We start from the raw sequence: 13,445 nt of genomic DNA, 5'->3' as shown, positions 1-13,445 counted from the left end.
GGGGAAACGCTGCTGTAAAAGGCATCATATACATTTGTGTGCCTCCAACTTTGTGGTAACTGTTGGGGGATGATCCACATGTGACTGAAAAAGTCAGGTGTCCCAATACTTTGTTGCATAGTGTATATTTACTCATAACACACGGCATGTTGTTTTAGTTGCAGACACCATATCTCAAGGTTTTACTCTAATACAGTGTTGTGTAGGAAGAAGTGAAAAAGTTTTTTTTTTATTTTTTGAACAATTTGTCCTTGTACAAGTTCTTGAAATGAATACTTTGTACTTTTAGTCAATTAAGAGGAAATAACACTTCTTACTCTTTGGAGTTTTATTTAGACCGTCATATTGCTCATTACCCTATAATCCCATGAGATGTTACTTCATTTTGTTTGGGTTTTTTGGGAGCATTTTTTTCTTAGTTACAAAGTCATACAGAATGAAGCACTCGCTTCTGCTTCTTTAAAATGAGCTAGTTTAATTAGCATGTTAGTTTGGGTTTTGTTTTTGTTGCCAATGTGCACATGACCTTCATTGCAAATTGGTTTATCATTGGTTAACTATTAACTTACCCGTAAATGGGCATTTAGGATTATGTTGTAATTACAAAAAATACTTTTACATTTAATTTACTTATAATTCAAGTCAAGTTTTGCCTCTATGTTGCTATGGGACTTTGACACATTACCCAAACATTTACATTGTACAGATTGTCTGTATTTTATTCACCCCTAAACAACTGGCTTGAGAAAACAGCTAGTTGGCGGATTAGCTGGTTACTAGATTTATGATATTTAGTAGCTATTAGCTATTAGCTACTAATATAGTAGATAGTACAAGCTACAAACAGTTAGCTAGTGTATAATTAAAAGTTTCACAATTCTCTTATTAAAGCCATTTTTCTCAATGATGCAGTATTGCTACGTTTCCTTGACGGCTGTTAGGGTTAGTATAAATTCTCCTCTCGACTGCTAGTGTTTATTAGTTGTGTGTTGCTGGAGTTTTCCTCTCCTGACTCCGTCCTGGCCAGTACGAAGGTGTCAAGGCTGTGAGATATGAGCTGGCTTTGGGTTCAAAGAAACAAGTGACGAGTCACACACTTCAGTCCAAATCTGTTTTCTCTGAATTTATCCTGTCCTCATTCTGTCAGAAGGAGACTCTCTTCTTCCGCTCCATGTCCTCCTCGGCACTTCAGCCTCCAAAATGCATCATTCTTCTCCATCTACACCCCCATCTCTGTCTGTTTTTCTCTATGTCTGTTTGTCTGTTCATCTCTCTTCTTTCCCCTTTATCTGTCTCTCTCACTGTATTGACTATCTGACTATCTGACTATCTGAATTTCTTTCTTTCTTCTTTCTTTCTTTCTTTCTTTCTTTCTTTCTTTCTTTCTTTCTTTCTCTCTTCCTGTCTCACTCACAATCTCTGTTTGTCTATGTCTTCCTGTCTGTCTCTCTTCTCTCTCTCGATCTCAATCTCTTTGCTTTTATTTTATTTTTATTTTATTTTATTTATATTTATACTCTTTCTATCATATTCTCTCTTGCTTCTTTTCTCTGTCTCTTCTTCCTCCCTCTCTCTCTCTCTCTCTCTCTCTCTCTCTCTCTCTCTCTCTCTCTCTCTCTCTCTCTCTCTCTCCTTCCCTTTGGATCAGATGATTTGCTAAGCTCCAGTTGGTTCTCAACTCTGCTGCATATCGGGGTTCTCTTTTTTTTCTCACTCTACTGCTTGAATGTGTTCTCGATGGCCGATTCTCTCCTAAACCACTCCTGGCCTTCCTTCTCCAAGTTCTGGATGAAAAGATGGTCTTTCAAAAGAGGTAGAAACTCTTTATTCTTGATACTTTGCTGAGGATTTGGATTTTTATTTTATACGATGTCAAAATTTTAAATAGTTTAAAACAAGTTTGATTATTAATAAAAAAAAATACAACAGAAATGTATTTATAATACATAATAATACTGACTCAGCTGTCAGCATTCATAAAATACAGATCTTGACTAGTGCTACAGGAAGATAATATTTGTACACATTTTTCTGCAATGTCATTTCAAACGTATCTTCTGAGTGCTGCTTTCAAATGAAGCTTCACAAAAGATTATAAAAGATATTCTTACATTTAAAATAATCTAAATAGATTGCAACCAACCTGCATGTGGTGTATTTAAAATACTTTTTAAAGCTCAGAGGATCTCACGCTGTGTATAGATGTCTGGTTCTAGGAACGTTATATGATGTTTATGTACTATATTTGTCTTCCAAGCGGCCATTTAATGCACAAATGTGGTTTAAACCATCAATACACTTCTCATGACTCACACATTGCCACACCGTGTGTTAAAACAGCTGCAGGTCGATGTGACAGCCATGTGCCTACAGACATCTCATGATACAAGTAATAAATAGTGAAAAAAGAAGTGGTCACCCCCATTTTTATTTAATCCCACCTTTGGTCATGTTGTATTGAGAATCACGTCTGCAGACTGACGGTTGGAAGCCTCCGGGTTGTGCAGAATTAACATTAAAGTAATGGCAGGAGTTAAATCCAAAGAACAATTCTAATATTGTAGAATATTAAACTTAGTAATGTAAGAACTGAAAGATTAGGGAAGTTGAGAATTATTTTTTAAAAGCAAACATTTATCTAGAATGAAAAGTCTGTGAGATTAAAGGTGAAATCACTGACTTTATATCAGACACTTAATTAGACATCAACAGTGTTTGTTTTTTCATTTTGTAAAATAATGGTCTTAATGTGTCATTTCTGATCAACTTACCCAGATATTTATGGGACATAATCAAGACTATAAATCAGGTTAGGGGTTAGAAGTTAGGGCTAGATCTTAGGGTTGGTTTACGGGTTAAGGTTAGGGAATAATTAGGCTAAGAGTTAGTGTTAGAGGTTAAGGGTATGGGTAGGTTTGGGGTTAAGTTTAGGGCTGGGGTTGGGTTTGGGTTGGGTTTGGGGTAAAGTTGGTCTTAGGTGTGGGGTTAAGATGTAGGGTAAGGGGTTAAGGTTAATGTTAGGGCTAGGGTTTGGGGTTAGGGTGTAGGGTTAGGACATTGGGCCAGGTTTAGGGGTTAAAGTGAATGTTTTGTCTAGGGTTGGAGTTAGGTATAGGGTTTAGGTTGGGGTGTGGTGTTGGGGCTAGGGTTAGGGATTAGGTTTGGGAGTTAATTTGGGATGCAGGGTTAAGGTATAGAGTTAGGGGTTAGAGTTATGGTTAGGGATTAGGGTTCGAAGTTAGGGGGTAGGATTAGGGTTTAGGGTTAGGCATTAAAGTTGGGAGTTAGGGGTTAGGGTGTAGAGTTAGGGGTTAGAGTTAGGGTTAGGGAATAAGGTTTGGAGTTAGGGGTTAAGCTTAGGGTGTAAGGTTAGTATTTATGTCTCATTTAAAGATTAGTAAAAAAGTGTTTTATTACTTACTGAATCTTGTTAATGCTCGCTAATGCAGTAAATTATGATCATTAAGGGATCATACATACACACCACTACCACAAAGTTCCTCCCAATTCGATATGATCATTGTATACATGTAAACATGCTATTCCATTTGAGCCACTAAAACACTAACACTCCTTTCTCTCTGGCTTTAACATATGGTGTGAGGAGTCAACCCTTAAAAGGCTCGCGGTGCATGAATGGTAGCGTTGAGGTTTACATACTACACGTTTGATGTAGATGTAGACCAACCCGGTGTCTGGAGTCAGAGGGAATTTTGAGGGGGGTGGTTATGGGGGGTCTGGCTTGTATCATTTTATATGTTATGATCATCAGCACAGGGATACAGAGAGAGAAAAAGAGAGAGAGAGAAAGAGAAAGGAAGTGCCTTTGTTCAAAGATTTATCTTATTCATATCTGATCTGTTAATAAACACCACTCAGAACGAACTGATGGGCATCGAGGTCATGATACAGCTTTCTAAATATGGAAGAATTTATAGCAGGTTAACAGGAGGGAAAACAATGTACAATAACAATAAATAAGATAAAAATGTTAAGAAAATTACACAAGAATCAAGATAAATTGATGTTTTGATGTGTGGACACTTAACCATGATATGTGGTTCTTCCCCAAACTGTTGCTACAAACTGAAAGCATGTAATTGTACAGAATGATGTTTACAGTTTCACTTCACTGGAATTTAGGGGTTTAAATATTCCAGCATGACGATGACCCTGTGCACAAAGCACGCTTTATTAACAGATGGTTTGTCTATGTAGAAATTCAATTCAATTAATTTTTTTTTGCATAGTGCTTTTAACACTGGACATTGTCTCAAAGCAGTTTTACAAAGACAAAGCAGGTATAAAGATGGACTTAGATTGACTATACTGAAAGGACTCGGGTGTCCTGAACAGATCTCTGATCTCTTGTTGTATTGCTGAATGATCACCACTGCCTATAGTCACACTCCAAAAAACTTTCCAGAAGGCTTTAATAATGATCAGATATCCATATGCCCTATAGTGAATACAGATACAATGGATGAATGAACAGATCGATGGATAGATAATATAGATATGATGGATGGATGGATGGATGGATGGATGGATGGATGGATGTATGGATGGATGGATGGATGGTTAGATTTAAAGCTGTAGTGATATGGATAGATTAATCAATATATACATGTAATGATGATTGAATAAAGAGATAGATGGATGGATGGATGGATGGATGGATGGATGGATGGATGGATGGATGGATGGATGGAAAAATAAACAGATGTTTTGATTTTTTAGCAGGAATGGACAGATATATCTGTCTGTCTGTTTGTGATGAGATGAATGGATGAATAATATGGATGAGTGATGGATGAAAATTATAATAATAATAACAAAAATAATAATAATCATCATCATCATCGTCATCATAATAATATAATAATAATAATAATACATTTTATTTAAAGGTGTCTTTTAAAACACTCAAGGACACCATACAGCAGCAGTGAAATCATTAAATCGAACAGCACCAAACTGCTATTTAATTGTTAAAATAATCAGAAAAGGCTAATCTGAACAGATGAGTTTTGAGGCATGATTTAAAAGTGGTCAGACATTTACAATCTCCTATTGATGGTGGAAGAGAATTCCAGAGATGAGGAGCAGCCCAGCTAAATGCCCAAAATACCACAGTGGCTCAACGAAAAGAAGGTACAGCGAGGGAAACGGATGAGGAAGATCTGAGAGTCAGTGTAGATGATTAAGAACAGGGGAGATATATTCGATGTAGGAGGTTCTAGTAATTATAATTGCAGCTGAGTTCTGGACGAATTAAAGTTTATAAAGAAGTTTGTGAGGGAACCTAAACAGAAGAGAGTTACAATAGTCAATGTGTGAGGTAACAAGAGCATGTACAAGAACATCTATGGAATTGGATGTGAGGATCGGACGAAGGCAGCTGATGTTCCAAAAATGAAAGTATGCAGACAATGTACTATCAAGGACAACACCCAGACTCTTAACCTAATGAAATAAGGAGATTATAGATTAGATTAGATTAGATTAGACTAGATTAGATTATAGATTACATATCTATCAATATAAAGTGAAAAACTATTATATTTTGACAAATTGGACTTGGTGTCAACCAGAAGAACTTCTGTTTTGTCAATATTTATTTTGAGACAATTGCACGAGAACCAAGATTTAATCTTTTCTAAACAATTCAAAAGAGATGAGAAAAGAAGGGTACAATTTGGCTTGTAGGACAAATATAGCTGGGTGTCATTCACGTAGCAATGAAAACTAATGCCATAGTTTCAAAAAATATTACCAAGAGGTAGTAAGTAAATGATAAGTAAAAGAGGGCCAAAACAGAGCCTTGAGGAACACCAGCAATAACATGTGAGGAGTATGATCTGAACTTTTTAAGTTGGACAAATTGAGTGCGCCCAGAGAGATAGAATCTAAACCAGGTAAGAGGGACACCAGTAATACCTATAGGCGCAGTAATCTATCTAAAAAAACTTGATGGAAAATTGTATCAAAGGCCTTAGATCTAGTAAGATATGTATAGTTAAGAGTGGATGAACCATTAACTATTCATAATAGTACATTGCAAATGAACAGAATGTACAGTCTGATCCAGTGACTGGTCTTGAAACAGTGGTGTTTATGATTTGGTGCGAATGGAGGAAGAGGATTTATACAGTCTGACTGTACATGGTGTGTATAAAAATGTGTTCTGTGATTGCTCAGTGTGTAGAGAAAAACACCTGTCAGGTCCCTAACGACACCAATGACCTTTCAGTCATTTCTTGAGCTAAATCGCATATTTAAAATTCATAGAACTAGCTAACAATAGCGCTATACTCTATTTACTAGTGTACATATCACAGGTTGGGGAAGGTGTGCTAACTCTATGTGGCTAATTCACCTGGATCCTGGGATAATATATAATATTGTACTCCACAGAACTGTTGAATTCAGGATTCTGACTGTGCTAAAAGTTCAAATTCATTTTCTATTTCTAGAGTAACAGCTGGTGCGAGTATTTCCACGTAATCGTTGATGTGGTAAAGTTATCTGTAGGGGACATTTATTTGACATTTATAGAAGCAGCTTATTAGCATATTAGCATATTAAAACCAATGCATTCATATAAACCTGTGATTTGTGGATGCAGTATTAAAACCTTCTAACCAATCAGTGGTTTTTGTATGTTGCACAAGGTTAAGGTGGCCAGCTGAGCTGTAAAAAAAAAAAAAAAGCTAATTTCCGCTAACAAACACACAAAGTAAACAGGAGCACCTGCGCTACAATGGCTTGAGGAGGCAATGTTTACATTCTGCAGCTGCACTTCCACTTCCTGTTAATTAATGTGTTATGTTAATTGACTGTTTGAATATGGAATATACGCAGAGATAAGTCGTGGATAAAGATAGTTTAAACATGCTTTTATAGTTTACACAGCAGGCTGCTGTTGTTTATCGCCTACCAGGATAGCAGTGTTACTGTATATACAGTCATGTCCAAAAAATCCTGTGGGATTATAATTAGAGACAAAAACAGTCCTGGGCCTTCAGCAGCAACTAATGGATGGCTGGATATCAGTAAGAAATATCTGGATATCTGAAGTCTTGTAACAAATATTTTTGTATATTATGTATTTGAAATTATTATATTTGATATTTTATTATTCTAATTATATTAACAATGTATGTAATTTCTGTGTAAAAGAGTTGTGCATTATTTATTTAAAAATAAATAAATAAACTAAAATAAAAAAGCTATTAGTACCAGCTGATAATCAGGGTATCAGTGTTAAACGAATTGATGAATGAAATGAATTGATTACGTTTTGGAGATGATTTGAATAGCTTCAAGGTCACAGCAAGGTCAAATTCTGAAATACTCTTCTTTCCTGTTTGTCATACAAAGATGTTCCCTATGCATGCATGTTAAGGACCTGAATGTTTGCTCTATTTATTTATATGCAACAAACTAGATAAAAGGCAAAACACAAGAATTGGAAACTGAATGACTTAAAGAAAGTTCTGTGGACAAATTAGTTCAAATTTGACAATTTTGGCTCTAACAGAAGAACTTATGAACTGTAAGACAGAGAACAGGAAAGATGATGTTTGCATACTGTCTTAAAGCCAAGAAGCTTAATAGTTTGGGGTTGTTTTGGAGCGGAGAAATTTGGAGACCAACATGGCTACCATTCTATACTTCAACACCATGCAATTTCTCCAACTTTCTTCATCAGTAGACTGGAGCAGTTCAATCCTATTGAACTGCTCTGGGACGGATTGGATCACAAGGCCAAAAAGAAATCTTCAACAAGTGAAGATCACCTTTTACAAGTTTTACAAGAGGCATGGAAAAGTAGTTCATATGTTCAGATACTAAAAGTGTATAAAGCTGATTTTTCAATGAAAAAAAGTGGAACATCTTCACATTTGTATATTTGCATGGTCAGATTAAAAATGATTGGTTATTGACAAAAGGAACATACATGTGACTCTCAAAAATTGATTAATTGATTGTGTCTCTAAACCTTTGACATGCCATGTATTCTGGGGATTGAAAATGTCTTTCTCCATTTCCTTTCCTAATCTCCCCCAGCTGGAAGGTGCACCAAAGACATTAACAGCCAAATAGTTAACAGTCCTAACATTTCTTTCCAAAGACAGGAACAAGATAAATCCAGGGTTTGTTTGTAAGAAATCCTTATAAGAAGCTGAACTTCATCTGCACATTTGTTCACACAGCAATTGATTGGTTAATGGTTGATTTTTCCCTGTTATGACTCTGCATTTTTTTATTTAAAATGAACACATAAATTTGTGAGTTAACCACGTCTCTGTTTGTTCTGTGTTCTCTCGCCTGGGGCTTTCAGTCATTTAATAAATTTGTTCTGGACTAATATCAAGAATCAGGACTGTTGATTGTGTCTGAGCAAAATCATGTTTGACCAAAATAGTATCAATATTTGATAAATGGCAACATAAAAGCAGTTGTTGCTAATGCACATGGACTTTTGTACTCAAATGATTAAAATCTGATTTCTGTAGTTAGTTGATGATTTGCCATTTGTACTATTTATCTGTTAATTTCTTAATCTGATTAGTCAATTAACAGATGAATGCGCATGTGCTAAATTTTATTTGGTGGATTGATTGATTGATTGATTGATTGATTGATTGATTGATTGGTTGGTTGGTTGGTTGGTTGAATGGATGGATGGATGGATGGATGGATGGATGGATGGATGGATGGATGGATGGATGGATTTACAGATGGAAGGATGGGCAGATTGGATCTTTTGATAGATGGAAGGATGGGGGATGGATGGACTGAAAGATGGATTGATTTATAGATGAAAGGGTAGATAGATAGATAGATAGATAGATAGATAGATAGATAGATAGATAGATAGATAGATAGATAGATAGATAGATTAATAGATTAATAGATTAATAGGCTAATTGATATAAGAGAAATGAGTGAATGGATTGATTGTTTTTGGTGGCCAGTTACCAATTAATTACTTGATTGTAAATTGATAGAAGTATTAATCATATATATATATATATATATATATATATATATATATATATATATATATATATATATATATATAATATTAATAATTTGTCTTTATTATAACATAAGTGTATATACAGAGTGCAATCAGTAGATGATTTACCTTCATATTGGTAAAAAGATTTTGATCCTTCTTTTTTTAGCTTCAGAAAATAAACCATGTACACGACCAAGTGCTCCGGTCTCAGGGATGAGATCTACCTCCTCACCTTCACCTGACAGCTTGTTCAGCAGCACAACTGAGGATCAGGTGAGATAAAACACCTTTTAGATAAATGTGTTAGTATTAATAAACCAAACTAGAGTAAGGCTGCACGGTCCTTAACCGTGTTGATTTCAAGTCAAAATGAAAGCAAAACAAATGAGAATGAACAAACAAATAAAATCACAAAGCTAAAACCCCAAATGAGAAGCAAAACAGAAAGAAAAAGATGAATTGCAAATAAAAGATGCAGAAGTAATTGCAAGAAAGGGTTGCAAAGAAATGCCCTATGTTGACTGTATTGTAAAATATATTTCCACTGAACAAAATTCCATCATTCATTAGAGATTTTAACACCAGTTTGTGTTTACACCTGACCATAAGTTTGGTATGTGCTTTTTGAACAACTTATTCCACATTTAGTCCCAATTTTTGTTCTAATAACCTCCACTCTTTTGGGAAGATGTTCCACTAGATGTTGGAGTGGGTTTGTGGCGATGTGTGCTCACTCAGCCACAAGGTTTGTGTAAACTTAGGTACTGATGTAGGGTACTGAGGCAGAGAAGAAGGTTTCAGGATTTTTCAGGAAAATTCTCAACTTCAGGGTTTTTTTTTTTTTTTTTTTTTATATTTGAGTTTTGCAGAATCTGATAACATGAAATGTAAGCATTATTTTAAATAATATGAGCTTTGCTGAAATAAATGCAATAGGTTTTCATGTCAGTCATGTAAGTGTTTTTATCTGAATAACCCACAATAAAACGGTGCTGTATTTCCTTCACTCTCTCAGAATTCCTGTTTAGCTGAAAGCGACTTTTTGGACCTGAGTTTTTCTCTGAGAGACTCAGAGTACTTTAAAGACCTGCAGGCCAACACTGGTGGGGAGTGTAACCCTTCTGAGAGCACCCCATTCACACTGCACTGCGAATCGTACGTAGATCTCTCCGTGTCCCACAGGAAGATGAACCTGCTTTCTGATCCGGAAGATCAGGTAGACTCGACAGAGGGTTTGGACAAAATGAGTGTGGATGATTTGGACAGGGAAAATTTTCCCATCCTGGTCAGGTCTATGTCGACCTCGCGGAGACACAGCTCGGATGTCCCACTGAATCCGCTTGACCTGGGGAGAAGGTGAGACTGATAAAAGAAAATGTCATAAACAAATAGTGCTTCGAGTGCTAAGTGAACTATGGAGTGCATAGTGGTGTAATGATTTTGGATGCAAGACATTTGGTTTAATCATGAGCTGTAAAATAATACGAAAATAATAATAAAATACATTTAAATCAAGCATTTACTTTTTCAAAAACTTCTTTTCTATCTCGAATAAGGAGAGGCTACGAGTGTTTGGGGAAAAAAAAAAAAAAACAAGCTCCTCTTAAACATTTTAAAGCATTTTTTTTATAATGAATATAATAGTATGTTAACATACTACTACGACTGCATCTTATTAAAAACACCAATGGCACTTATTATCAGCCAGAAGGAGATGAAAGATTCTTATAAAATTCCCTCATTTTCATGGCTGAAAATTCTAAATATATTAATAAATAAGTTAAACAATGTCTATGATTCTTTACTAATGCATTACAACATGCTATGAATGTATTCATAAGTCATTCTATACTGTTCACTATACAAATTCTGTGTAGAAATACGATTTGGTCCATAACAGGAGCATGAGCAATTGAAGGTTCGTGATAAAACAGTGCGTTTAAGTTAATAGAAGAAGAGAAGTTTTGCATGTTCACTAGTATGTGTGAAGTTCCACACTGCTGCTGAGAAAAAAGAGGAACCAGCAAATCAGCAATAGGCTAAATGACACACCCAACACACACCACTGCAAAATTACAAAATACAGTAATCCCTGTTTGTAACAGTGGTTACGTTCCAAAACCACCTGAGATAAACGAACAACACTCGAAAGATGCTATTTTATGTATACAGTACTGTACTGTATTAAAATTTTTATTCATTTTATAAATAATAATCATATTTTTATTATTACATTTCATTATTTCAACATAAAACTGCTTGTTATAACTTCCCTATAAGTTTTTTTGGTCTATGGTGCTATCCGCAAGAGACCGGGAAAATCAGCCAAACAAATTAGATTTGTGGCAAATGCAATTCCGCAATAAACCGGGGCATGAGAGTCGAAACATGGTAAAGGAGGGGATTTCTGTACACTACAACCCGAGACAAGCATGTGCACACACCAACATAGCACCAACACAACCCATGATTGGAGTTCCATCTCATCATATACCTCCAGTGTAGAGTTACAGGGTTTGGGTGAAGAAAATATAATGTGGTAAACGATTATGTAAAATTAAAGTACTTCTTTATTACATAACTATATTACGGGGGGTTTTTTTGTTAATAAAAATAATATAGGTAATATAGAAGATCTATATGTGATCTTCAGGAAATGTAAAAACGTCTGTGGAATATTCTAGAAATTTGCATATCCTGCAATGGCTGACATGAACAGGATTTTTCAAGCACAAGATAAATGGATTTGCTCCAAAAAATACTAAAATACGCTATATGGACAAACATTTTTGGACACCTGACCATAAAATGAATGTGTTTTTTGAGCATCCCATTTTACATTTAGTCCCCGTTTGCTCTTATAATAACTCTCTTCTGGGAAGATGTGCCACCATATTTTGGAGTGTACTTGTGGAGATTTTTGCTCATTCAGCCCCAAGGGTGTCAGTAAAGTCAGGTAATGATGTAGGTGCGGAGGCCTGGGGTGTAGTGTTCAAATTCATCCCAATAGGGTTGAGGTCAGAGCTCTATTGCAGGCTACTTAAAATCTTCCACTCCAAATCACATAAAGCATATCTTCATGGAGCAGGCTTTGTGCATTGTCATGCTCAAAAAGGTTTGGGTCTCTTAGTTCAAGTGATGTAAGTCAAATATGTAAGGTCAGGTTTCCTAATAGTTTTGTCAATGTAGTGTATTTTTATGACTAGATATGTATTTATATGACTAGATATGAAGGTAAAGTGTACCTTCACATCTATATGTGTGTATTTTGGTTTAGGAAATGTGTTGCTAAATTTATTAGCCTAATACATGCCAGATTTAAATGGCAATCACAATTTAACAGTGTTTAAAGTATATACACAAATCTGCACATAACTTTTTAAACACTTGTTGTTCCTTAAAAAGATCCAATAAATTGTTACATCACAACAGATGATTTATCCACATTCAAAATCTTCACAAAAGACCACAGGGAAGCTGAAAATAGCAGCTGAACTAAACAGTGATTGAGCACTTCCTCAAGGTGTGCTATGTGCTACCTCTTCCAGTAATGCAGTGCCTCACAAAAACGCACTAGGGTGCCATGACTTTTCTCGTAAAATAAATTATATTTATATGAACAAGTTTCAAAAAGGAGTGGTTTCAACCTGACAACATAATTTGCATATAGAAAATAACTAATTAAGTCAAGGTGTTTTTTTTTTTGTGAGTCACCTTTAACCTTTTGCCTGGTATGTGTGTGTGTAAACGATGTGTGTGTAGGTTTAGTTTGGACACCAGAAGTATAGACAGTGATGGGGAGCATGATGATCAGAGCCGGTCTCAGAGCTCGGTGGAGGAGTTCACTACATCTGGAGAAACAGAGAACACCAAAACCCTGGTAATATACAATTTTTACTCCTCATTACATACACACACACACACACACACACACACTTTATGAATCACTATCTACTTTCACTCTTAAGCAACCGTCCACCACGGGGAGAATGGTGTATTCTCGATCTGAGATTGTGTCGTCAGATGAGAAGTTTCGAGCTGAGAGGGTCTCACGCATTCTGGAAACTTCTAAAGAGGCAGCCCGAGTTTCTGGAGGTTAGGAGCTGATCACACACTCACACAACAACCTGATCTCTAATCACACTACAACCCAAAGCTTGAACGTTTGTGTAGCTGCAAATCACAGATTTAAATCAATGCATCAGTGGAGAAACACATAAACATATATTAAAAAGGTGTGATATCATTGCTGGGGTGATGCTTTCTATAGGGACATATAGATGTAACACTGATTAAAGGAGTCTAGGTTTTGACGTTCAGATCAGAGGAATTTACACTTTACAGTTACTCAGCAATATGACAATCTTAGAAAAATGAGTGAGAAAAAAGATGAGGAAATGACTGTGTATAGATG

General features: G+C 35.7%; 1 protein-coding gene across 1 annotated transcript in view; it reads left to right on the top strand.

Moving 5' to 3' along the window:
- Positions 1–1,634: 1,634 nt before the first annotated feature.
- arhgef18b (rho/rac guanine nucleotide exchange factor (GEF) 18b) overlaps positions 1,635–13,445 on the top strand; it is a 68,040-nt gene continuing 56,229 nt past the window's right edge. The window contains 5 exon segments of the mRNA XM_046857518.1: positions 1,635–1,813; positions 9,198–9,304; positions 10,047–10,387; positions 12,794–12,911; positions 13,000–13,126. Coding sequence (XP_046713474.1) covers positions 1,738–1,813; positions 9,198–9,304; positions 10,047–10,387; positions 12,794–12,911; positions 13,000–13,126 — 769 coding nt within the window. The 5' untranslated portion in view covers positions 1,635–1,737.

This window comes from Silurus meridionalis, chromosome 9, assembly GCF_014805685.1.
Source record: "Silurus meridionalis isolate SWU-2019-XX chromosome 9, ASM1480568v1, whole genome shotgun sequence".
NCBI classification, from domain to species: domain Eukaryota; kingdom Metazoa; phylum Chordata; class Actinopteri; order Siluriformes; family Siluridae; genus Silurus; species Silurus meridionalis.
The sequence above is the reverse complement of the archived record's forward strand: the minus strand, read 5'-3'. Positions and strand labels throughout refer to the sequence as shown.